At 46.3% G+C, this 21,545-nt stretch overlaps 3 protein-coding genes across 7 annotated transcripts in view; 2 read left to right on the top strand and 1 right to left on the bottom strand.

The window, feature by feature from the left end:
• Positions 1-1,189: 1,189 nt before the first annotated feature.
• On the top strand, positions 1,190-3,885 carry HSBP1L1 (heat shock factor binding protein 1 like 1). Its single transcript, XM_042869402.1, has 4 exons — positions 1,190-1,297; positions 1,458-1,524; positions 2,535-2,629; positions 3,512-3,885. Exons 1-4 carry the CDS (start codon positions 1,253-1,255, stop codon positions 3,515-3,517), a joined length of 213 nt encoding a protein of 70 aa, XP_042725336.1. The 5' UTR covers positions 1,190-1,252; the 3' UTR covers positions 3,518-3,885.
• A 4,122-nt stretch (positions 3,886-8,007) lies between these two features.
• On the bottom strand, positions 8,008-15,843 carry TXNL4A (thioredoxin like 4A). The gene is made up of 4 exons (XM_042868669.1): positions 15,808-15,843; positions 15,499-15,682; positions 9,241-9,344; positions 8,008-8,698 (listed from the first exon to the last, which is right to left on the bottom strand). The coding sequence occupies exons 2-4, from the start codon at positions 15,649-15,651 to the stop codon at positions 8,527-8,529; spliced, it is 429 nt and encodes a 142-aa protein (XP_042724603.1). The 5' UTR covers positions 15,652-15,682; positions 15,808-15,843; the 3' UTR covers positions 8,008-8,526.
• A 532-nt stretch (positions 15,844-16,375) lies between these two features.
• The window catches only part of LOC122178521 (probable 2-ketogluconate reductase), an 8,547-nt gene continuing 3,377 nt past the window's right edge, over positions 16,376-21,545 (top strand). Inside the window, exons 1-2 of one of the 5 annotated variants that reach the window (XM_042868662.1) lie at positions 16,376-16,459; positions 20,506-20,890. In XM_042868662.1, the coding sequence (XP_042724596.1) occupies positions 20,509-20,890 (382 nt within the window). In that variant the 5' untranslated portion in view covers positions 16,376-16,459; positions 20,506-20,508. The other 4 variants (XM_042868663.1, XM_042868659.1, XM_042868660.1 and 1 more) reach the window with 4 other exon arrangements.

The raw sequence follows: 21,545 nt of genomic DNA, 5'->3' as shown, positions 1-21,545 counted from the left end.
AGAGGGGGAATATGAGGATGCACAGAAGAGATGCCATGGTTACAAGAAGCAGGCAGCAATGGGAAGGTCTGCTCTGATGCCAGCATCTCTGCACATGGGTTTTCACCCCTTCCTAAATCAGGTGGGAGAAAATAAAGAGGGAAAACAATTATGTTTATGAAGAAAGATACGAAGTGGTAGACAGACAAGAGATAACCTTTCCAGCACTTGAGGTTATTAGCTCAGGAGATAAACTTATGGATGAAAGCAATACTACATGCTTGTTGTATCTGCAAAGCAATAGACTAAGGGAAGCTATTGCCTGACAGTAATTCTTCTAACTGCACAGGCACTGTTATGCCGTGTTACTACAGAGATCTTTGCAGCAGATGTACCAGGAGCTTTTAATGCTGCAAAGCTGAAAGCTGCGGATGGCCTACATGTTGGCAGGATGCAATTCCTGCTGATGCTTTTGGTCCTCTGCTTAGAAATGCAGGCACAGTACATTCACACAAGAGCAGGTATTTGTACCACTCTATTATGAAGCTAATTACAGGAGAAAAAAGAAACTGAAAAACAAACAAAACAGCTTCGGCCTTGTTGGTCGGCAGACATTTTTGTTCGTTTATCACTTAAGTCCGTGTAATTCTAAGACCCCTGAAGATCAAACCTTAATAACCAAACCAAAGGTAGGTTATTAAATGATGCTTTAATCAGCAGTTGCTTAGAGAGCATACAAACACCTGTGAGACTGTAAGTTCCGCCGTACTTTTCAAGATCTGGGCCAAGAACCACGTGCAGAACCACCAGCCGTACCTCCAGTGACTGGACACGGAACGCAGCTCTCCCGGCCTTGCCCCTGGGCGCTCAGCCGGCCGTCCTCCCAGCGCCACTCAGTGCAGCTCTGAGCGCGGACACAGCACAGCGCAGCCCGACAGCCGCCAGGGAAGGACGGCCGTCCCGCTCTCAGTCGCGGCAGTGACGCCAGCAATTCGGCAGGCAAACAGCAGCCGAGCCGCCTCCATGTTTCCCACGCGACCGGCGCGCCCGTGCCAACTCCTCCCGCGCCGCCGTCCGTCGGCACGGCAGCCTCGCGACGGGCAGCGCACGGTCGCGAATTGGCAGCGCTCCGGCGGGGAGCCGCCCGATATCGCGGCGACCGCCGTCCTCGGGCCGAGCCGCTCCCGCGGCAGCCCCGGCTGGACTCGGCGTCCCGCCAGACGGTGCGGCTTCCGTCCTTCGCCGCCTCGCGACCCACCTGAACGCAGCGCCGATGGCGGCCGGGGAGGCGCCGGGCGCGGAGCGCCTCTCGCAGCTGGTGAGCTCGGGCTTCGCCCTGCCGCAGGCGGGGCTCGGGGGCTCCGCGGCTCGCCGCTCTTGGAGCTTTCCCCTCAGCCGGGTGGGAGGTAAAGGGTGGCGGGCGCTGTCCGGAGGGTGAGCAGCGGTCTCCCTATCGTCGCATTCTGTTGTTTCCGTAGGCGGAAAATCTGCTGTATCGGCTGCAGGAGAATTTTCAAGCTCTGACGGAAAGGATAACGCTGAGAAATATCCTTAAAAAAAAAAAAAAGTAAATTCAGGTTATCGCTCCTGTGACGGAAGCTCTGTAACTGCAGGAGCTGCGGTTCCTCCACACGTTTGGATTTGCTTTCCCTGCTGTGCGCTGCCAACAGATGCAAAGCGGTTTTTTGCTTACTTAAATCAAGGTGTTTCTTCTTTTTTCTGCTTTTTTTTTTTTCTTTTATTCCCTGATCTTCAAATGGAGACGTAATGAGTGACGTTCTTAAACACCTATGATGTAAAGTCAGCTGGAGTGGCTCCCAACACTGCTCATCTTTTTCCTTTACTTATAAAGAAAGCCTAAAAAAGGTTTTACCAACAGCACTGTGAATCCCACTGGTTTCTGCACAGCAGTTCTAGGTTTCAAGTAAAGTAAGCAGAGCATTTTGTGGAACAGTTCTGAAGGCACATTTAAAAGTGCCTGTCTGTGGGTCAGAAACAACTCTTTGCAGCGCGTGAGCATGGGAAGGGGAGCCTGCAAATGACAGTGAGCTCTAAGCGTCTGTCCTTGCTAGGTGTGGTGAACAGGAGCTCTCTCTGCTTTCTGAATCTGCAGAATTGGCACGTTCTGTGTTTTTTCTGACACATGCACATCCCCACTTTCAGGACTTTGCTTCCTCGGAGATAATTAATGCTAAAATTGATGTTTATCAGCAGTTATATTCTGATTGCTTTCTGATTATACATGTTGACCGAGTGCTATCACTAAAATAGTTCATTGAGCAGAGACAGTATTTTACACACAAAATAGTCCAGTGCACTCGTGGGCAGATAGGAAGCCGTTTGTAAATTAGAACTTGAATGCTTCGGTGTTGCAAGAGACATTAGGATTGCCTTGTTGTCATACAGTCTTGTGCTACAACTGCGAGAACTACTCTGTTAGTGTTGAACTTAAGTAAAAGGCTGAAGCATCTGAAAGAAAGCTTTGTATTTTTCTCACAGGAGAAAAAAACGTACAATGATAACAATTCTTGTAAAAGTTCTCTTTAACTTTTTACTGGAAGAAATGGGTGAGCGCATCAGTGACCTTGAGAAGCACGTTGCTGACCTAATGGCAGAGGCTGGAATAGAGAACACTGATGATGGATTGAGAGTAAAAAAAACCTTCAGTTCTCTTGTTTTTGTTTTTAATGTTGCTGCTTAGTTTAGAATAGTTTCTATTTTTTATCATACCTTGCTTTGCTTTGGTTTTAATACATACTGAGGATTTATTTTAAATATCTAAACTTACCCTGGATCTATTTTTGCCAAGAGCCAAAAAATGCTACCACTTCTTCATGCTTCTGTTCCAGCTGTCTCACAAATCTAAGGGGTTGTGCAAACTAAATATGTAAATAGGCTGCATATCTGTAAGAAAGTATGTATGGCTTAAAGTGCTCCTGTCTGCTGCTCGTCTCCCTCGACTATACTAACAGGATAGGCTGAGGATTCTCTCTGCTCTCAGTTTATGTACATTACTTTTAAAAACTGCTACAGCCTCCTCTTGTGGCTCAGAACACACCTCATAAACACCTTTGCCCAGACCAGAGCAGTGATTCATCCTTGCGGCACTGAGATGCAGGGTTGAAGTGGCAAGTATTGTTAGGAGATACAAGCAGTGATCATGGGATGCGTGGGTACCCTGTGTGATTGCACATCACTGTATGTTGAAATGATCCCACAGATGCTGACGATATTTATTACACATCATGAGGTAGGTGTTTGTTTCCTTCTTGCTCTTCTTGCAAGCTTTCCTTGTTTAAACTGGCAGAGACTGCTTACTCAGCAAAAGACAGGAATGTTTCTAATTATGCTGAAGTAATTCAGGCGTCTGTTCATTCTGCTCTTTTCCTGAGGATAAGCTGTGTCGTCATTTTTTACAAAAATAGAAGGCAATCTCTTGAAAGTGTATTAAAGTGTATAGAGATCTTCCTGTTTTATGCTGAATCATGTCCATGCATAGTTTAACCACTACTTTTTCACTGTTTCTTTACAGCACTGAAATAAGCATGTGAGCGAGAAAGATAAGGGGAGAACAGCTCTGCACTGACTCTGGAGCGTGTCATCGCTTACAGTCAGCGTCTCTGCTCACAAAAACCATCAGTGAAAACAAATACACTTGCATCACGTCGTGATAGAATCTCCATTTCTTTTCCTTTGAATTATTGTCCCAGGAAAGGAGTAGAAAGCTAGGTTTATTCATGTAAATGGGACACTATTTCCTATAATTGGGAATAAACCATTAGTCTCAGGGGAGGAAAAAAAATACGGATCAAAAACTGTCCGATACAGTAGTGAGCTTACCCAGTCACAAACTTTTTCAATGTAACAAGTGTATTTCATATTACTGACATTAAAATTTCCATCACACTTCTTTGTTGCCTTTTTATGTGTTCTCAGAATACCTGTGGAGATACTTCTGCAGCTGTGTGTGCTGTTTTGATGCTATTTACATTTCCTGCATTGGAACGCTCATCCACCCCTGCCGAAAATACACCATAGCTAATTTACTTGATGTTACTATGAAAACGCCTTTGCAAAGCTTTTATGAATAGGTCCACTGAGCATGAACAACTTTAAGCTAAAATAGTGATAGTACTTCCACAGAATAGAGTTATTTCTATGGTAGTAGAATCCCAGAGTATCTTGTGTTTACATATCCACCCTTCTAAATATTCCAGCCCCCTCCCGTGGGGAGGTACGCTTCCCCCCATGTCAGGTTGCACACAGCCCCATCCACCCCCAGCCTTTAGCACTTCCAGGGTTGGGGTATCCACAGCTTCTCTGGGCAGCCTGTGCCAGTGCCTCACTGCCCTGTGAGTAAAGATTGTATTAAAGATAGATTGAAGATTCATAAAGATTGTATTAAAGATAGATTGAAGATTGATAGATTGAAGATTCACAATATCTGATCTAAATCTGCCCTCTTTCTTTTAGCTTAAAGCTATTGCCCACTGTCCTATGGCCGGAAGCCCTGATAAGGAGTCCCTCCCCAGCTTTCTTGTAGGTGCCCTTCATGTAGATCGCTATAAGGTCTGCACAGAGCCTCCTCCAGTTTGGACAAATCCAGCTTTCTCAACCTGACTCCATAGATGTTTCAGCTCTCTGATCATCCTTCAGAACGCATTCCAACACCTCCATGTTTCTTGTGCTGTGGGCTCCAGACCTGAACATGATGCTCCCCATAGGACCTCATTAGGGTGAGCAGAGGGGGACAAACGGCCCCCATCCTGCTGGCCACCCCTTGTCACGCAGCCCAGGATACCATTGGCCTCCTGGGCTGCAAGCACATGCTGAGTTTTTCATTCAGCACTCCCAAGACCTTCCCCATAGGGCTGCTCAGTCCAGTGATCACCAAGCCAGTTGGGATTGCCCTGGCTCAGGTGAAATAAAATGAGTAACATTTGAGAGGTGGATAAATTTATCCTAGCTAAAAGGACGTTCCAACAAACTAAAAGCTAACAACCAGTGGTTGTTTTTATACACCAAAAAGCCCCAGAACTTTAGGCAGGGAATAATTTGGTGGGAACTCAAGAAATCTCTTTCAACATACGCAGAAACTGAAGAGCTACCAGCTAAACAGAACACTTCAGCTAATGAAAGATGTGTTTTTAAAACTGGCATTTGTTAATGCTTAGTGTCTGCTACAAATTACTTGGTCCATATCAAAATCTAATTCTAATCAATGCTTTAAGCAGTGTAGGTATGCAAGCACCGTCAAACCAGGAGGAGAAGTTGGCTGCTTTTCAGATAAACTGATTGACAAGAACCTCATGAAGTTCAAAGACAAGAGGCAGATCTCACCTCGAGGACAATAAGCTTGTGCCACAGCTCAGTGTGAGGAGTTGGCTGACTGGCAAGTATGTTTGCAGGAAAAGGGGGGAGACTAGACACAAGGGAGAGGCACAGGAGATTCCAGCTGGAACACTTTCCAACTGTGAGGGATGTGCCTCTCCAGAAAGGCCCAGGAATCTCAATCCATGTAGGTATGTCAACACTGCCCAAAGGCTTAGGCAAGCCAAGCAAGACCTACTTTGACTGGGAGACTAGACCAGACTTTAAGCGGTGCCTTCCACCATAAAACAAACATTGGGAACATGCAGTGTGCTTTATTCACTCACAGTCATCCTTTGCACCTTCTGAATTCTCTAAAAATTAAAAGCAAAGTGCAATCTACTTCTGCTTTAACTGATCAGACATACGAAGGTAAGGCCTGTGCAGCAACTGAGGATAAATACAGACTAACCCTGTTATGCACTGCACTGAAACACACTGTTCAGTGATAACCCAAATCAGTTTCTAAAATTATTTCAGAAGCAACCTCTCCCAGACGTTGACACCCACATGTTGAAGTGGTTTATGTCATCACCAACACATGCATGCTTAACATGCAACAACATGTTGCATAAATCACATTGGTCCAGATCACACTGCAGGTCAGTGCTGGGAAGATAGGAAGTAAAAAAACCTTTGTTCTTACAAATGTGCCTTCAAACAACTGGCAATAAAGAACAGGCAAATAAGTAGTTAATGAATTGTATGTGCTCAATTGGTAACAGCTTTTTTAATCAGTTAATTCGTTTCATGGAAGTAACTATGAAAATAACTAGACTTCCTACTCGATGTCACATAAAGGAATTGAATTACAAGGCTGCTCTGAAAGTAATGCCTCGTTTTATTATATGATGCCAGAGGTGGATGTTGGTGGTATGGCAGTAGAAGTTGAACTTTCTACCTTTCTGCCAATATTCCATTACGTTTTGTTGCTGTGTGACAGAAGGCAGCAGGACAGTCTGACAACGAGCATCTGATGTGGAGGTGCAGACGAAGCAAAGGTGTGTCACTGAATTCCTCCATGTGGGAAAATCAGCACCAACTGACATTCATGGATGTTTGCTGAACGTTTCTGGAGACCAAACAGTGGGTGCAACACAGTGGGTGGTGAGTTTTGGCAGTGGTGACAGCAACATGAATGACTGCCACGGTCTGGATGGCCATGCACAGTCGTCACACCACAAAACAAAGCGTGACAATCAGCTCATCCACACACATTGGCAGATTATAACCACAGAATTGTGTACAGAACTGAATATTAGCTTCAGTAGGCTGGAAACTATGGTACCAATGCTGGAATACTGCACAGTTTGCACTGGGTCCCACAAATGTTCAACACAGGAACAGAAAGAAGGCTGTATGCAAGTTCGTCAGCACCTACTGAACCAATATAAGGCTGAAAGTGACACTTTCCTCGTTTGCATCATTACCTGTGATGAGACGTGGTGCCACATCTGTGAGTTACAGTCAGAACAGCAATCCTTGGGATGGCTACATTGAATTCCCCTTGAAGAAAAACTTCAAGACACAGTGCTCAGTAAGTAAAGTAGTGTGCAGTCTTTCAAGATAGGAAAGTGCTGACCCTTCTGGATTTCCTGGAACATGGACAAACCATCAATTCTGACCACTACATCGTGATGCTAAGCTGAAGGCTCAAATCTCCAGAGTCAGGTCAGACAACAGGACAGTTTTCCTCTAGTAACACAGGTTAACTCCAGGCCCCACACCAGTTAGACTATGGAGCACACTGCCAGTATTGACTGGACTGTCCTGCCATACCCACCACACAGTCCCAATTTGGTGCCTTCTGACTCCCATTTTGTCCAATGAAGGATGGTCTGCGTGGGCAATATTTTCCTAGCAACAGCACCATCAAAGCAGCTTCTATTTTGGATACTCGGTCTTGTGACAAACTGGTCTTAAAAAACAGGTACCTCCTTCTGCACAGTCTGACTTCCTTTCTGTTAGTTCCATAAACACGCATGTATCAGTTAGAAAACAAACAATAAACAAAACAAAACAGCACTGGGGCCACTACTGCAAAGCAGACATCACCAGAAATGCATGTGAAACTTCAAAAGCCATACAAACGCAGCACCAATCCAAGTCTCATGAGCATATTAACATTTTGCTCCACCGTTTGATAAACTGGAGCTCACACTACAGGGAGAAGTTTCCCCTTCAAGCACCGACTGTGCAGCCAGCTCCAGAACTGCTATTACCTTTTGGAACTACTCTGTCCACTACAGAGTATTTCAAACTGAATAATCACCATGAAAAATAATCTCCACCATCACACCCAATTGGATTTCCTAAAGGTTAGCTGTGAATCACAGATGTTTTAATTTAGTTTCCTTAAATATTAATATGTACACCCTCATAAATTCCTATTTCTCACTGCATACAAGCACCAAGATGCTATGCAAGAAAATCCTGAAAAAAAAGTTAAAACCCTTTCTCTACAAGGTTATGATTTCGCATCTAATAACATCTGTTTTCATTCCCAACTTTAAAGAACATTAAGGCATATAAGTGGAACTTGTTTTATTCTTTAGAAAAAAAAAAAAAAAAACCTGAAAAAAAACTGAAAAAAACCTTATCTTGTAGTTTTCCCAGCTTTTTGTGCAGCAAAATGTCTCAGTTTCAGCTGGGACAGAATTGTTTTCTTCAGAGTGCCTGGTATGATGGTGGGTTTTGGTGCTAGGAGAAAAACAATGTCAGTAACACACTGATGCCTACAGCTGCTGCTAAGCAGTGTTGCAGCGTTTGTTTTTTTTCTTAATTCTCTCTGCCCTCCTACTGGGAATGACTGGAAACAACTGTGGGGCACTCAGCCACCCGCTGCATTAAAGCACCACACAGAAGTAAACAGACAGCTGAGATGTTTTTCTACAAACAGGCTTTTTTTGTACAAAAATACATCATACCAAAAGTCCTGAAAGTAAAGTCTGAAAGAACAACACCTGAACAAAGCCCCAGCCCTGCTGCAGTCATACAGTTTGAGGCTCTGTGTCCTTTTCCAAATGGAATCTAAAGTTTTTAAATAATCAACAACACGCTCAACACTGAAAGACTGATTCTTTCTTTTTTAATATGCATATGTATGTACACACATACAGAAAAATAAATTTAGGTGGAGAAAGGGTTACAAAAGAAAAGCACAGCCCCAACAAAATATCAGTATCTGTATTTAGTAGAATAATCTTTTGGTGATACCACTAAACCTCGACCTTTGCGGGCTCCTCTGTAAACAGTTTCTATAATGTCAATCATCTCTTGTTTATCTTCCATTGCCCAGTTGATCTTGTTGTTATTACCTGTACCTAAATCAATCATGATGTGTTTGTTCCTTTAAATGGAGAAAAGAAAACAGACAGGTTAATAGCATAACAATAATTGAAAAAAAGAGATTAAAAAAATCCACCCCCATCCACACCCCCCCCAGAACCTCAAACCTTCATCAATCCCCCCCTACAAGAATCAATCCCCCTTTGTAGGTTTCAAAATAAATGTTCAAACAGAAAAAGGTTTGCAAAGAAGCCCCAAAGAAAGTTCCAACCCCCTTGCTGTGGGCAGGGCTGCTTACCCCTAGATCAGGTTGCCCCAGACTGCATCCAGCCCAGCCTTGAACACCTCCAGGGATGGTGCACCCACACCTCCTTTGATAAACCAGCAAACTCACTACTCTCTGAGCAAAGAATTTCCTTCTAACATCTCAGCTAAATCTACTACTTCATTTTAAAATTATTGCCCCTTGTCCCGTTGTTACACTCCCTGCCAAGAGTCTACACTTCTCTGGAACAACGGCTATATAACCACCAGTATGCTGAGATGGAGCTGTAGCTCTACTAAAACACATTCAGTTGATTATATTCTAGAACCACCGTGTACCTGAAGAAAAACATGACTGTGCAGGGATCATACAACTCATACATCTTGTTGAAGTCTGGTACTTCAGTGATATCCACAAGATAAATAACAGCAAAGTTCTTTACCTGAGGAGAAGGAAAAAGAAGATACAAAAGCAATATGTCAGACACGTGCAACCCGTGGACCACGTGCAGCCACTCAGAATGCAGCCAGGACAGCTCGTAATGAAGCCCACATCCTACCATGGCAGAGGCTCTTGCCAGCCAGGAGGCCTGGCCATGCACAAATCACACAGGATCAACCAAACGATGGTGCAGCACTCTCCTTTCACAGCTAATGTCTTAAACCATGAAAGAAAATAGCTTCGCATTCTTGTTTTCTACCTGGAGCCATTCGTGGCCACTTCTATTTCACATGAAAGATATCTAAGAAACTTAAGAGGATGTTCAAAATGAACAGTTCTACTAAGAACCCACTGGTGGGTTCTGGTTCTGGTTAGCCTTAGGGTGCAAAAGGTGGGTTTCAGACAGTAATCTGAAGTTTCCATTTTAGAAACCAGAATCACAGTTCAGGAATGCTGTAGCTTAACTTCTGAAACTCAGGTATCTCGTGCAAGTCTTAGCCAAGTCATTTAGGGAAACTCACTTCAAGGGGCTGTTTCACTCAAATCGCCTTTGCACACACACAGGTTACCACCACGATCCACGTATCTTAGACATTAACTGAACCCTTCTCTCCTACGTGTGAATAAAAGAGTTACCCATCTAAAGAAGTGGAACCGACAGCAGGGTGGCTGCCCAAAGCCTTGTATGATGTCCAAAGTGGATCTCAGAGCTAGAGAGAGAGGACTGTGCACTCTGAACTCAAAACTGACCAGGACACGGTACATGCTGGACCCTTAGCATCAGGAAGACCTTAACATACAGATTCTGTAGATCCTTGGTCACACTTCGGTAAATAGGAATCACAGAAGACCACAATTAGCTGGTGAACAGGAAACACAGAGGAAAAAATCATATACCAGATAGTTCTCATTCCTCCTTCCTGATAGTCTTCATTAGCAATATCATTCCTACTAATTTCTTGCATTCCTACAAATCAGATTACCACAGCAGTATGACCAAAAGCTGGGAGGAACAGTAACAGTGGCACAAAGCTTCTTTTCAGTTCTGGTGGAGGTGAGACTATTTTTTTCCTTACAACTTCAACTCCCTGGAAAAAATAAGTCTTGCAATGGTAGCTGATGGCCCAAAGCATTCACAGCAGCTATCAAAGGAAACCTGATGCCAGAACCAAGATTGCATCTTCTAATTTGCCTAGCAAGCTTCTACACAAAGTCAGGTTTTCTTTGTCTGTTTTTATGTTTAGATGTGCTATGGATAAGGAAACTGCAGGAAAAAAAGTAAAGGAACTGAAAATAGCTTCTGCAGCAATTCAAGTTCAAGAAGCCCAGCAGAGCTGCATTATTGAAATGAAAGGCTGCAAAAACAATGAAGCAGGAAATTTCAGGTCTGTTGTCATTACCTGACATTTTTTTAAATTCCAATTATTCTGTAAGTTCAGGTGATTTTCTCTTCTCCTATGTAAATTTAACATTACTCTGCTAAATGCAATGGTAACAACTAACAATTTTGCTACTGCTAACAAAATGGCCAAGCATTTAGCAAGACAAAGACTAACAGAAGGAAGAAGCCTGCCTCAAGGCCTGAGGTGCCTCTGCAAAACTGCTTCTCAGTTCTACAGACTGAGAAAGAAACAGTCAAGAGGTAAGCCCTCAGAACTGAGAAAGGCAGCCAGACCAGCTCCCTGTTGCATAACTACCACAACTAAGAAAAAGCAAAGGGTGACAGTGGGGGGTGATTCTCTTCTGAGTGGTAGAGAGCACGAGGAACAAGCAGAAGCAGTTACAAATGTGAGCGTGCTTACAGAGTGTAACGCTGTGATGCCATGGGAAGTACAGCAAGAAGAACAGGGACACAAAGTCTTCAGCTGCAGCAAACGAGGACCAGCCCAGATGCAACAGCTGTGGATGCAGAAATGAAGGAAGAAAGTTTGCTTACCTCTGGAAGGCCTCAGGTAGGCAGGCTCCCCTAGGTTGACCCTGCCTTCCCAACAGGTGCTCAATCACTGTGTCAACTTGTGACACACTGCACTGGGCTATGCTGTCACTGGCATCACTGAGATGTGGCAGGATGGCTCTCGTGATTGGAATGTAGAAATAGATGGGTATAAACTCTTTAGGAAAGACAGGGAAGAAAGAGGGAGTGTCAACCTCTACAGCAATGGCCAGCTGGATTCCACAGAGCTCCATCTGGGGATGGATGAGGAGCTGACACAGAGCTTATGGGTTAGGGTCAAAGTGAAGGCAAGGGAAGGAGACATCATAATGGGGTCTGCTATAGGCAGCCTGACCAGGAAGACTGAGTGAATGAGGCCCTCTATAAACAGACAGGAGTGGCTTTGCATTCACAAAACATGGTTCTCATGGGAGACTTCAGCCACCCTGATATCTGTTAGAAGGTGTATAACCAAGATGTTATAATTGCAATATAATCAAAAGAGTAAGGCAAAAGCAAACAAGGATCGCAAAAGAGAATAAGTAGAAGAGCTTACCCTTGGGTTGAGCTCACTAGAAGATACCAAAAGAGGAGGATCTCCAGAAGAGATCCTTCCCCTCTGGTAGCCAGCTCTTAAATAGGTCCAGGAGGGGTGCAGCCTGGCTCCACCCCTTCCGGCAGCACAGGTGAATTGCCTTCAGCTGTGCTCCTCTGGCTGACTCAAGGCTCACCTCAGGTGATTAATCAGAGGTTCAGGCCGTGACTCAGCAGTTCCCATACAGAAGGACAACACAGCAGAGCATCAGAAATCATAGAGATTCCTGAAATGCTTGACAACGATTTCCTCTTCCAAGTGGTAAAGGAATCCACAAGAAAAGGTGCTACATTGAAATCTGCCCTCACCAGCAAGGAGGGGCTGGTGAGTAATGTGAAGCTCGAGGGCAGCCTTGGCTGCAGAGTTCATGAAGTGGTGGAGTTGAAGATCCCTAGGGCTTCAAAGAAGATGTGCAGCAAGGTTGCTGCTCTGGGCTTCCACTTCTTCTGGGTGGAACGGTGACATGGGATAAAGCCCTGGAGGGAAGAGGGGTCCAAGAAAGCTGATCAATATTCAAGGACCATGCCCTGCAAGTCCAGAACACTGCATTCCGAGGAAGATGGACAAGAACACCAGGAGGCCCCTGTGGATGAACAAGGGACCCCTGGACTTAACTGGGTGAAAAAAAAGTCTGTAGGAAGTGGAAGCAAGAATGGGTTACCTGAGATGACTACAAAGAAGTTGTTTGAACAGCCAGAGATAGGTCAGGAAAGCTAAAAACCAGACAGAATTAAATCTAGCCAGGGACATAAAGGGGAAGAATAAGGATCTCTACAGGTATATCAAGCTCCCACTGTTAGGAGAAGGGGAAACACTATCCCCATTTTCAAGAAGGGAAATAAAGAAGATCCAAGCAACTACAGGCCAGTCAGCCTCACCTCTGTGCCTGGCAAAGACCTACTAAGGAAAACAAAGATGAGGTGATTAGTGGTAACCAACATGGCTTCATCAAGGACAAATCATGCTTGACAATCTTGGTGGCCTTTTGTGATGGAGCTACAGCATCAGTAGATAAAGGAAGAGCAACTGATGTCATCTACCTGCACTTGTGCAAAGCATTTGACACCATCCTGCATAACATCCTGGTCACCAAATTGGAGAAAAATGGATTTGATGGATGGACCACTCACTGGATAAGGAACTGGCTGGATGCTTGCACACAGGGAGTTGTGGTCAGTGGCTCAGTGTCCAAGTGGAGACTGGTGATGAGTGGTGTTCCTCAAGGGTTGGTGCTGGGACCAGTGCTATTTAGCATCTTCGTAGGCAACACGGGCACTTGGGTCAAGTGCACCCTCAGCAAGTTTGCAGACAACATCAAGCTGAGTGGTGCAGCTGACACACTAGAAGGAAGAGATGCCATCCAGAGGGACCTGGACAGTTGAGGAGTGGGCCTATGCCAGCCTCTTCAAGTTCTACAAAGACAAGGCAAGGTCCTGTGCCTGGCTCAGGGCAATCCCAAGCACAGGTACAGGGTGGGCAGAGAACAGCTTGAGTGCAGCCCCAAGGATAAGGACTTGGGGATGCCAGATGACAAAGACTCAACACAAGCTGGAAATGTACACTTGCAGCTAAGAAGGCCAATCGTACCGTGGGTTGAATGAAGAGGAGCATGACCAGCAGTCGGGAGAGGCGATTCTGCCCTTCTACTCTACTGTTATGAAAGCCCAGCTCCGGTGCCTCAGCACAAGAAGGACATGAAGTTGTTGGAGTGGGTCCAGAGGAGGGCTGCAAAGATAATCACAGAGCTGGAACAGCTCCCCTACAAGGACAGGCCGAGAGAGTTGGGGCTTTTCAGCCTGGAGAAGACAAGGCTCCAGGGGGGCATTATAATGGCCTTCCGGTACCTGACGGGGGCCTACAGGAAAGCTGTGGAGGGACTTCATACTCTCGTAAGGGCACGAAGTGAGCTTTAAACTGGAAGAGGGAAGATTCAGACAAGATATCAGGAAGATATTCTTTACTGTGCGGGCACTGGAGTGAGTTGCCCAGCGTGGTTGCGGAAGCCCCTCCTTGGAAGTATTCAGGCCCGGGCTGGATGAGGCTTTGAGCAACAAGGTCGAGTAGGTGTTCCTGCCTATAGCAGGGGGGTTGGAAATAGATCTTAAAGGTTCCTTCCAACCCAAACCATTTGGTGAGTCTATGATAAGTAAATGGATTAGCTTTCCTTTCACTTTTCCTGTAATCTTAGTAGAATGGCAGTGGCACAACTAAGGCTTGAGCAAAAAAAAAAAAAAGCACAGCTACTCACACTTGACTACAGTTAAGTAAATGCAAAACATCTGAAAAATCCTCCTGGAACCAGCAGTTTCCCAAAAGGAGCTATTCACTGACATGACCCACTTTCACAGCAAGGCAAGATGTGTGTAGGTCACTCCAAAAGTTACATCACCTGTTTGTCTCCATAGAAACTACAACAGAGACAGAGTAAAATAACACTAGTTGGTAGAGCAAATTCTCAGCTACAGAACACTCAGGAACACTGTTCTTCAGCATAGTCATCATCATTAGCTACATATTTTCACCAGCCATACACAAGAGCCTGCAAGCCACACTTGGAAAAATCTTGGGGGGCTGTCTGGAACATGAATTATCTTTGTGAAATTCAACTCCTACATTTTTGCTGTAGCTGGGTTTCAACCTAACATCTTACAGTTATTTTTTTGTAAACCCAGTGAAATCTTGCTTCTTTTTCATGTATAACTCAGGGAAAATAAAATAAAAAAATCAGTGAACTGTAAGAGGGTACAGTTCAGGGAAAACAATCTACTTTGTGTTTTCATATGGTGTGCTAGCTTCTTTTTCCTCAACGAGGTTCAAATAAACACAAAGAAAGAGCAAAAGTCCACCTAAGTACAGACAATATTGGTGCTACTCTAAATGTAAAGTGTAGCATGAAATAGCAGCATCTTAACATTCTGTAGTTTTTCTAGCAGAAACACCTGTGTAAGTGAACTTTTACTCCCTCTGTAGAAGTGCTGAGATCCTAGCATAGCCTGTAAGTCAGAAGATGAGGAAGGACCTCCCACTTTAATCAGTCAATTCCCCAGAGGGAGATTTTTAAACAACCAGTTCTTTTGTTCTTTCTTCCCCCAATCAGCCCCACCTGAAAAAGGTCTGTTAGAAAGCCAAGCATCCTGCCAAAATTAAACACGACAAGTATTCTGAGCATAAGGTGCTTCTGTCGCATTAAACACAAAAGGACTGCATCGAATCGTGACACAACCCCATCTCAGTATTTAACTGCAGGTGTGTGCCTTGCACGGAGCCAGGACTCGGGCTCAATGATCCCCGCGGGTCCTTTCCCAGCCGGGGATGTCCTGTGATTTTACGTGTTTCTACTGTGAAGCTCACTCACAGCAGTCCTACAGCCCAGCACTGCCTCTGTCTGAACGCTGACATCCATGAAACGACGCAATGGGAACGGGTCCGGGTTCGGAGCTCGCAGTGCTTTGCGGCACATCAATCGCCACAAAGACCGGGGCGGGCGGAGGCTTCGGGAGACGCTCGCGAAAGCGCACCAAACGGCTTTCCCGCGAGCTCGCGTCCCCAGAAGCCAGACTGGGGCCCGCCTTACGCCGCGCAGAACGCTCGGCACGCGCACAAGGCGTCCCCTTGTCTCCGCCTTACCTTCTCGGCGATGCTGTACAAAACCTCATCCATTTTCATGCATGTCGGATCCCAGTCGTGCCCGAAGCGGATGACCACCACTCGATCCTCCTCCGACAGGATGGCCTGGTCCACCTGCCAGCCGTTGTGGAGATGAGGCAGCATGTACGACATCCTGGCGGGCGGGCGGGCGCGCGGCGGTGGCCTGTGGGGCGACAAGGAGCGGCCGGCGACTGAGACGAAAGCCCGGCCGGCCCGCGCGCTCCGGCCGCCGCCCCTCCCACACCGGTACCCCGCAGCCTCCGGCTCGGGCCGCGTCACCCTCCGCACCCCGAGGCCCCCGCCGCGTCCTTCTCGGCCCTCTCTAGGCGAAACCCGGCCGCGCGAGGCCGCCCGAGGCGCAGCGGAAATGACGCAATCGAAGCGACAGCAACTTCCGCTCTGCTGCCGCCACTGCGGCGTCGGGGGGCGCGGTTTCTTCCGAGGGGCGGGGAGAGGAGGGAGGGGAATGGGCTGGGATGGAATAGAACAGAATGGGCTGGGCTGTTTGCACCGCAGCAGTCGCACGCGTTGGGGCTGGTGGGGTGCAGGCTGTAGTCGTGTAGGACGCGGCGGAGGAACTGAAGGCAGAGCGGATGGGGGGGGGGGGGCTACGGCGGCGCCCGTGGGAGTTTCTTGCCGGTTCGGGCCGGGCAGACGCTGCCGGTGCAGAGGCGAGGCGCCGACCGCTCGGTGTCCCCGAAGCCACTTCTCGCCCGCTAAGCGGCCCGCCCGAGTGCCGGGGCCTGGAGCGCCGGACGTTTCCCCGCGGGCAGAGCGTGCCCGCTTGGGCGAGCGCGTTGTGCCGCCCGTGCGGCCGGCGGCCGGCGCGTCGTGCACGCGTCATCCGCAGCGTGGGGCTGTGCGGCCGGCCGAGGGGAGGGGCTGGGCGGCAGCGGAAATCGGCGGAGCGGCTGAAAGGACGGTGGCTGAACACCCCGGGGTAAATATTCGGGATGCCATTTCCATAATTAAACCAGGATGCTTCCCTTGCTGGTGCTGGGTTTCACAATTGAATTGACTGCTGAGATGGGCCGTTCCGGGCTGTCACGGCTCTGACCCGCTTCGGCCCGGTTCCGTAACTGGATGGGACCCGTGGCCCAAGATAGGGGGGAGGGGGAGAGTGAAAAGGTGGGGAGATGGGCCTGAAAACAAAACAGCGACGAGCTAAGGGAGAAAACTAATTTACTAACAATGATAGCAGAAAGTGTGATAAGGCAATGTAATGCCATTGGAATTGAAGCTGATAAATGAGCGCCCAGAACCAAAGGCATTACTTACTGTAATGCTGAAGGCCAGGTGGCTGGGCAGCACGCACCGCAGCGATGAGCAGTAGAAGAAGGGCCGTCTCGTGACTCCCAAGCAGTTCCATCTTTCGCTCTGAACGGAAAATTTGAATGGCATAGCAAAGTCTTCTGGGAGATGTAGTTCTCTTCTGCGAAGGGCACCTGGAAACTCCACAATCCTTGGAACTGGAGCATTAACTCTTTAACTCCCAGTGCACTACAGGATGCTGTGATGTGGAACACTGATAACAAAATTCATAAAACTGTGATACAGGCTGATCTTTTTGCTTCCTCAAAGTCACACCAGTACATTATACGTTCTTTCAAAACGTTAGCTTGCAGCAGACAGTGAAAAAAAAAAAGCCTATTTTAAACAGAATCCACAAAAACCTGCACTACTGTTTTGGGCAATAATGCCAGGAAAGTCAGTGGAGTTTGTATCAAGTTCCTATGCCACAGGATTGTGTAATTAAAAAAAACCAAAAACAATACTGTACAAAAGCCCTTGTTGTACAGTATTTCATGGGATGTCCTCTAGAAAGCCTTCCTCAATTTTCAGGAAAGTGAGAGGAGGTAAGTTTTGCTTCAGATGGCCCTGCAGAAGCCATGAAGGAGTGATCCCCCACCCGTCTGCATGCCATGCTGTGTTTTGTGCCACTTGCAATGGTTTTCACTGAAAGCTTTCAGAGACTTTAGCAGTCCTTTGTCCTCCAGACAAAAACAGTCAGGGAGAGCAAGAGTTAAACAAGTGCTTGTAGCAGCGGATGGCTGAAATTTCTATGAGAGGAGGTTCTGGCACCAGCGGCTGAGTCACATGCCGTTGGCCTTGAGTCACATGCCATTGGCCTTGACTCGGAGGTTGCAGCAAGTAGTAGGGACTGTGTTGCACACACGAGGAAATCACATGCTGCTGATTCCTCCAGGAGCGGTGAGCTCTGTTGGTGAAAGAAACATCAACAGTAAGGAACCGTTCCAGGCTAATTCTTTGGTTATTATTGAGGTAATCAGTTTTCTGCTGTAGATAAGTCAGTGGGAGGGGTTTATTCTGGGTGATGTACATTATTAACTTCAATTTAAAACAAAGGTAGGGAAAAACGTGGAGGTTTATTCTGCTATGATGTGGCTGAGTCCAAAGTGATACAGCAGTGCCAGTCAGTGGCTATGAAGGTAAGTAAGTAGTGAGTCAAGCTCCACGAAAGAAAGAAGGCTAGTTTAGGAAAGCACCAGCACTGAAGTTAATCGCTATGAGCGGGTCTGTTTATTCGCCTATTTGTCTCAATGTGGGTCACATATTCAAAATTTTCAGTGCAAGGACTCAATATCAGTATACATACAGTCTGTTAATGTGTTACAAGTGGTTGTGGATGTACACACAGATCGTTTCATGCGGAGAGAAAATGTGGAGAGAGAAAATCAAAGTTGTCATATCCTTAACAGGTGATACATTTAGCATATCAGACAGGACATCCAACATCTGAACAATTATGCTCAGGAGCAAGCATTGGATTTGTTAAAATCTATTCATTTGATGGTTGACCAGACAAATTTGGCTTGCAAAGGTATTCATCCAGCTGTCTCTTGTTACGGACTTTGGTGTGACAGGAAAAGCATGGCTTTTAGACAGAGGTACAAGACAAGCACAGATAGTGGTCCATGAGAGCACTGCGCGCTCCTCAAACCAAGGTTAGTATCTGGAAAGCCTCCTTCCCTTTGCAGGGTTCCTTTAACTGTATTTATGCTGTTGCTAGCAATATGATTTTTTAAGATCATACTTTGTACTTGCAGAAGCCTTGCTTTTGAAGCAACACTGCAAACAGTTCCTGTGCACATCAAATGTGGATGAAATTGTAAATTTTTTCTGCCCACAGTAATGAGCAGAGTAATTACTTAGCCTTTTTTTTTTTTTTTTTTTTTTTTTTGTGGACAAACTGAACTGTTTAAAGCTAAATCAACTCTTGCTGTGCTGCTCTGTGGCTTCCCCATGAACTGTCTTTCTGTTTGTGAAGTTTAGAAGGTGCTTCTAAAATAAATGTGGGTCTGACTGAGCGTTGCAATGATGGTGATGCTGTCACCACGGTGAAGAAGGCAAATGATGTAATACAGTCCTGTCTTACTTGTTTGTCTTAGTCACTTGCTCGTATCCATTGTCCAGGCAGTTTTCTGCTGTGGAACTGCAGAAGGTTTAGTTGCAGTTCCGTCACAGTTGCTGAAGTACCACCGAGTCCTGGTGATGGAGATGCTGAATAACACTGTCACAAAGATGTTGTCTTGCCTTTCTGTCTGCGTATTCTTTCCAGGAATCTAATTTTTCCTTCTAGGGTCATGTTGTATGATACTCCAAGAAATAAACAGACTACAAATGGGAATATAGGCAGTATTTTCCCTACCACCTGGGGCCAGTAGATTTCAAAAGACTTCAGCTTATGGCAATAAATAATGGCATATAAATATACATGACAGTTGTTGAGACTGTAATCATTTAATAGATGCAGCTGGATTGAGTTTGAGTTTGCTCAGGAGAAGGGTAATCACAGCCTTTCAGAAACTTACAGTAAGTTGTTTGTCCCAGAGCTGAATTCTGAAGGCTTGCATGAGAGGACAGGAACAGCAGGAAAGTTCTGCCTGCGCGGCATGCCTGGAATTAATCAGAATACTGCTGTGGTGAAAGAGAGGTGCAGATTCATTCAGCACAACCCAAATTTAGGGTACAGTATTTGGGACAAAGACCCAGATGTGTGAATGGACTGCAAGAAACAGAATCATAGGAAATCAGACCGGAATATTCGTAAGATAAGTAACAAATCTGCTGCTGCCATTTTTGTCAATGAGGGCCATGATTGCCAGCAAGGGCTGCAGTTTCACCCCTCAAGTTGCATACGTGGCTATGTGAGCAGCCTTTGTCTTATTGCAGAATATGATAGATTCGAGTGGGCTGTTGCAGGCAGGAGCGGGCTCAAAACTGCCTGGGCAAGGGGAACACTCTGGTGTGAAGGGCTGTGTTGCCGGAGGGCCTTAGCCTGTCACCTTTAGCACTCCTCCCCTCTGGTTCAGCCTGAAGGCATGGATGTGCAGAAGACTGACGTGTAATGCTAAACTTCAGAGGCTATATTTTCGGATGCAGCAGTTTAAAACAGTGAGAGCAAGCAGTGTAGTAGCCGTACAAGAATGGTCCTTCATTAGGCAGGTTTTTTTAGACCTCACCCATTCCAGGTCAGGTAGGTTTGTCAGACCTGTCTGGACCTCTGGCTCCCAACACCGCCTGCAGCTTCACCAAACATAACTCACAGGCAAGCAACTTGGAGTAACTTCCTAGCAGCAGTTACGTAGTGCCCTTTGTGATACATCAGTTTGTGAGGTAGGTTAAGAAGCTGTCAGATTAGTATGAAAGCGGTAGGGTTTCTGGACTGAAATGAAGCTATCTGAGAGCACCTTGTAGGTCCTGAACTGGATTTAGATCCAAGAAGGTGACTGTACCTCAGTGTTACAGCATAATCTGGTGCTTAATGGAGATATCGGACCATTTTCTAACGTAAGGCCACGCTAGTCCCAGGTGACTGTGAATTTGTGCTGTATCATTAAAAGGACTATGGAGTGCCATTAATTTCCCGATTCACAGGTGTGAATTTAAATGGTGGCCACACCATCACTGCTTGAGTGACGTTCTCCTAAACAGCAGCGTGCTTCTTCTATTCCTCCACTGCAGGTCATGGCAGAACAGGAGTTGCCAGGTCTTTTGATTATGGATGTTGGAGGAACTCATGGTGTGCAAGAAAGCCTTGTGGTGCTTCTGAAGAAACACTTCTGCGTTATCACCATGAAAGAACTTCTTGAAAACAAAAAAGAAATGGGGAAAAAAATCCAATCCATTTTTGTGTCGGAGTCCAGGCCAACTATCGACCGGGAGCTTCTAGAAAGCCTGCCTAATTTAAAGGTCATTGGAAACTCTGGTGTTGGAGTGGATCACTTAAACTTGAAAATGATTTCTAACTTTGGTGTAAAAGTGACTAATACCCCACACGCTGTTGCAGACTCAACAGCAGACATGGGAATGGCCCTAATGCTGGCGTCTGCCAGAAGACTTGTGGAAGGTAATGTTTTACATCTCATTCGATCTTATCTGCTTCTTTGGCATATCTCACCTTGCTGTATTAGAGAGGGTCTGTCAGAATCAGTAGTTGGGATACTTTTGCAAGAAAAAAGTGCTCTGAGAAACTCTCTTCTCAGAGGCCTCTATTTGTTTCAGTCCCACCTCTTCTCAAGGCAACAGTGACAAGAGTAAGACATTTGTCTCAATGATGTGCTTTGAAGTCATCATGACATCCTGCTTAGAATAACGTGTGGGGTGTGGTTCTGTCTGGGTGCTCGCTGTGGTTCTGTCTGGGTGCTCACTGTGGTTCTGTCTGGGTGCTCGCTGTGGTTCTGTCTGGGTGCTCACTGTGGTTCTGTCTGGGTCCTCACTGTGGTTCTGTCTGGGTGCTCGCTGTGATTCTGTCTGGGTGCTCGCTGTGATTCTGTCTGGGTGCTCGCTGTGGTTCTGTCTGGGTGCTCACTGTGGTTCTGTCTGGGTGCTCGCTGTGGTTCTGTCTGGGTGCTCGCTGTGGTTCTGTCTGGGTGCTCGCTGTGGTTCTGTCTGGGTGCTCGCTGTGGTTCTCTCTGGGTGCTCGCTGTGGTTCTGTCTGGGTGCTCGCTGTGGTTCTGTCTGGGTGCTCGCTGTGGTTCTGTCTGGGTGCTCGCTGTGGTTCT

The sequence above is a fragment of the Lagopus leucura genome, unplaced genomic scaffold (assembly GCF_019238085.1).
Source record: "Lagopus leucura isolate 7727_CA_CO unplaced genomic scaffold, USGS_WTPT01 Super-Scaffold_100002, whole genome shotgun sequence".
Lineage (NCBI taxonomy): Eukaryota > Metazoa > Chordata > Aves > Galliformes > Phasianidae > Lagopus > Lagopus leucura.
Note: the sequence above shows the minus strand (reverse complement) of the source record. Positions and strands in the feature narration are given on the sequence as shown.

Bases quoted from the DNA above. Each gene is read 5' to 3' on its own strand.
- TXNL4A (XM_042868669.1), bottom strand. From the start codon at position 15,651: ATGTCGTACATGCTGCCTCATCTCCACAACGGCTGGCAGGTGGACCAG. The intron at 9,345-15,498 runs GTAAGGCGGAGA...CCTTCTCCTCAG, and splicing joins TGTACAGCATCGCCGAGAAG to GTAAAGAACTTTGCTGTTAT. The intron at 8,699-9,240 runs GTACACGGTGGT...CTCCATTTAAAG, and splicing joins ACAGTCATGTTTTTCTTCAG to GAACAAACACATCATGATTG.
- HSBP1L1 (XM_042869402.1), top strand. From the start codon at position 1,253: ATGGCGGCCGGGGAGGCGCCGGGCGCGGAGCGCCTCTCGCAGCTG. The intron at 1,298-1,457 runs GTGAGCTCGGGC...TTGTTTCCGTAG, and splicing joins CGGAGCGCCTCTCGCAGCTG to GCGGAAAATCTGCTGTATCG. The intron at 1,525-2,534 runs ATATCCTTAAAA...TTAACTTTTTAC, and splicing joins GGAAAGGATAACGCTGAGAA to TGGAAGAAATGGGTGAGCGC.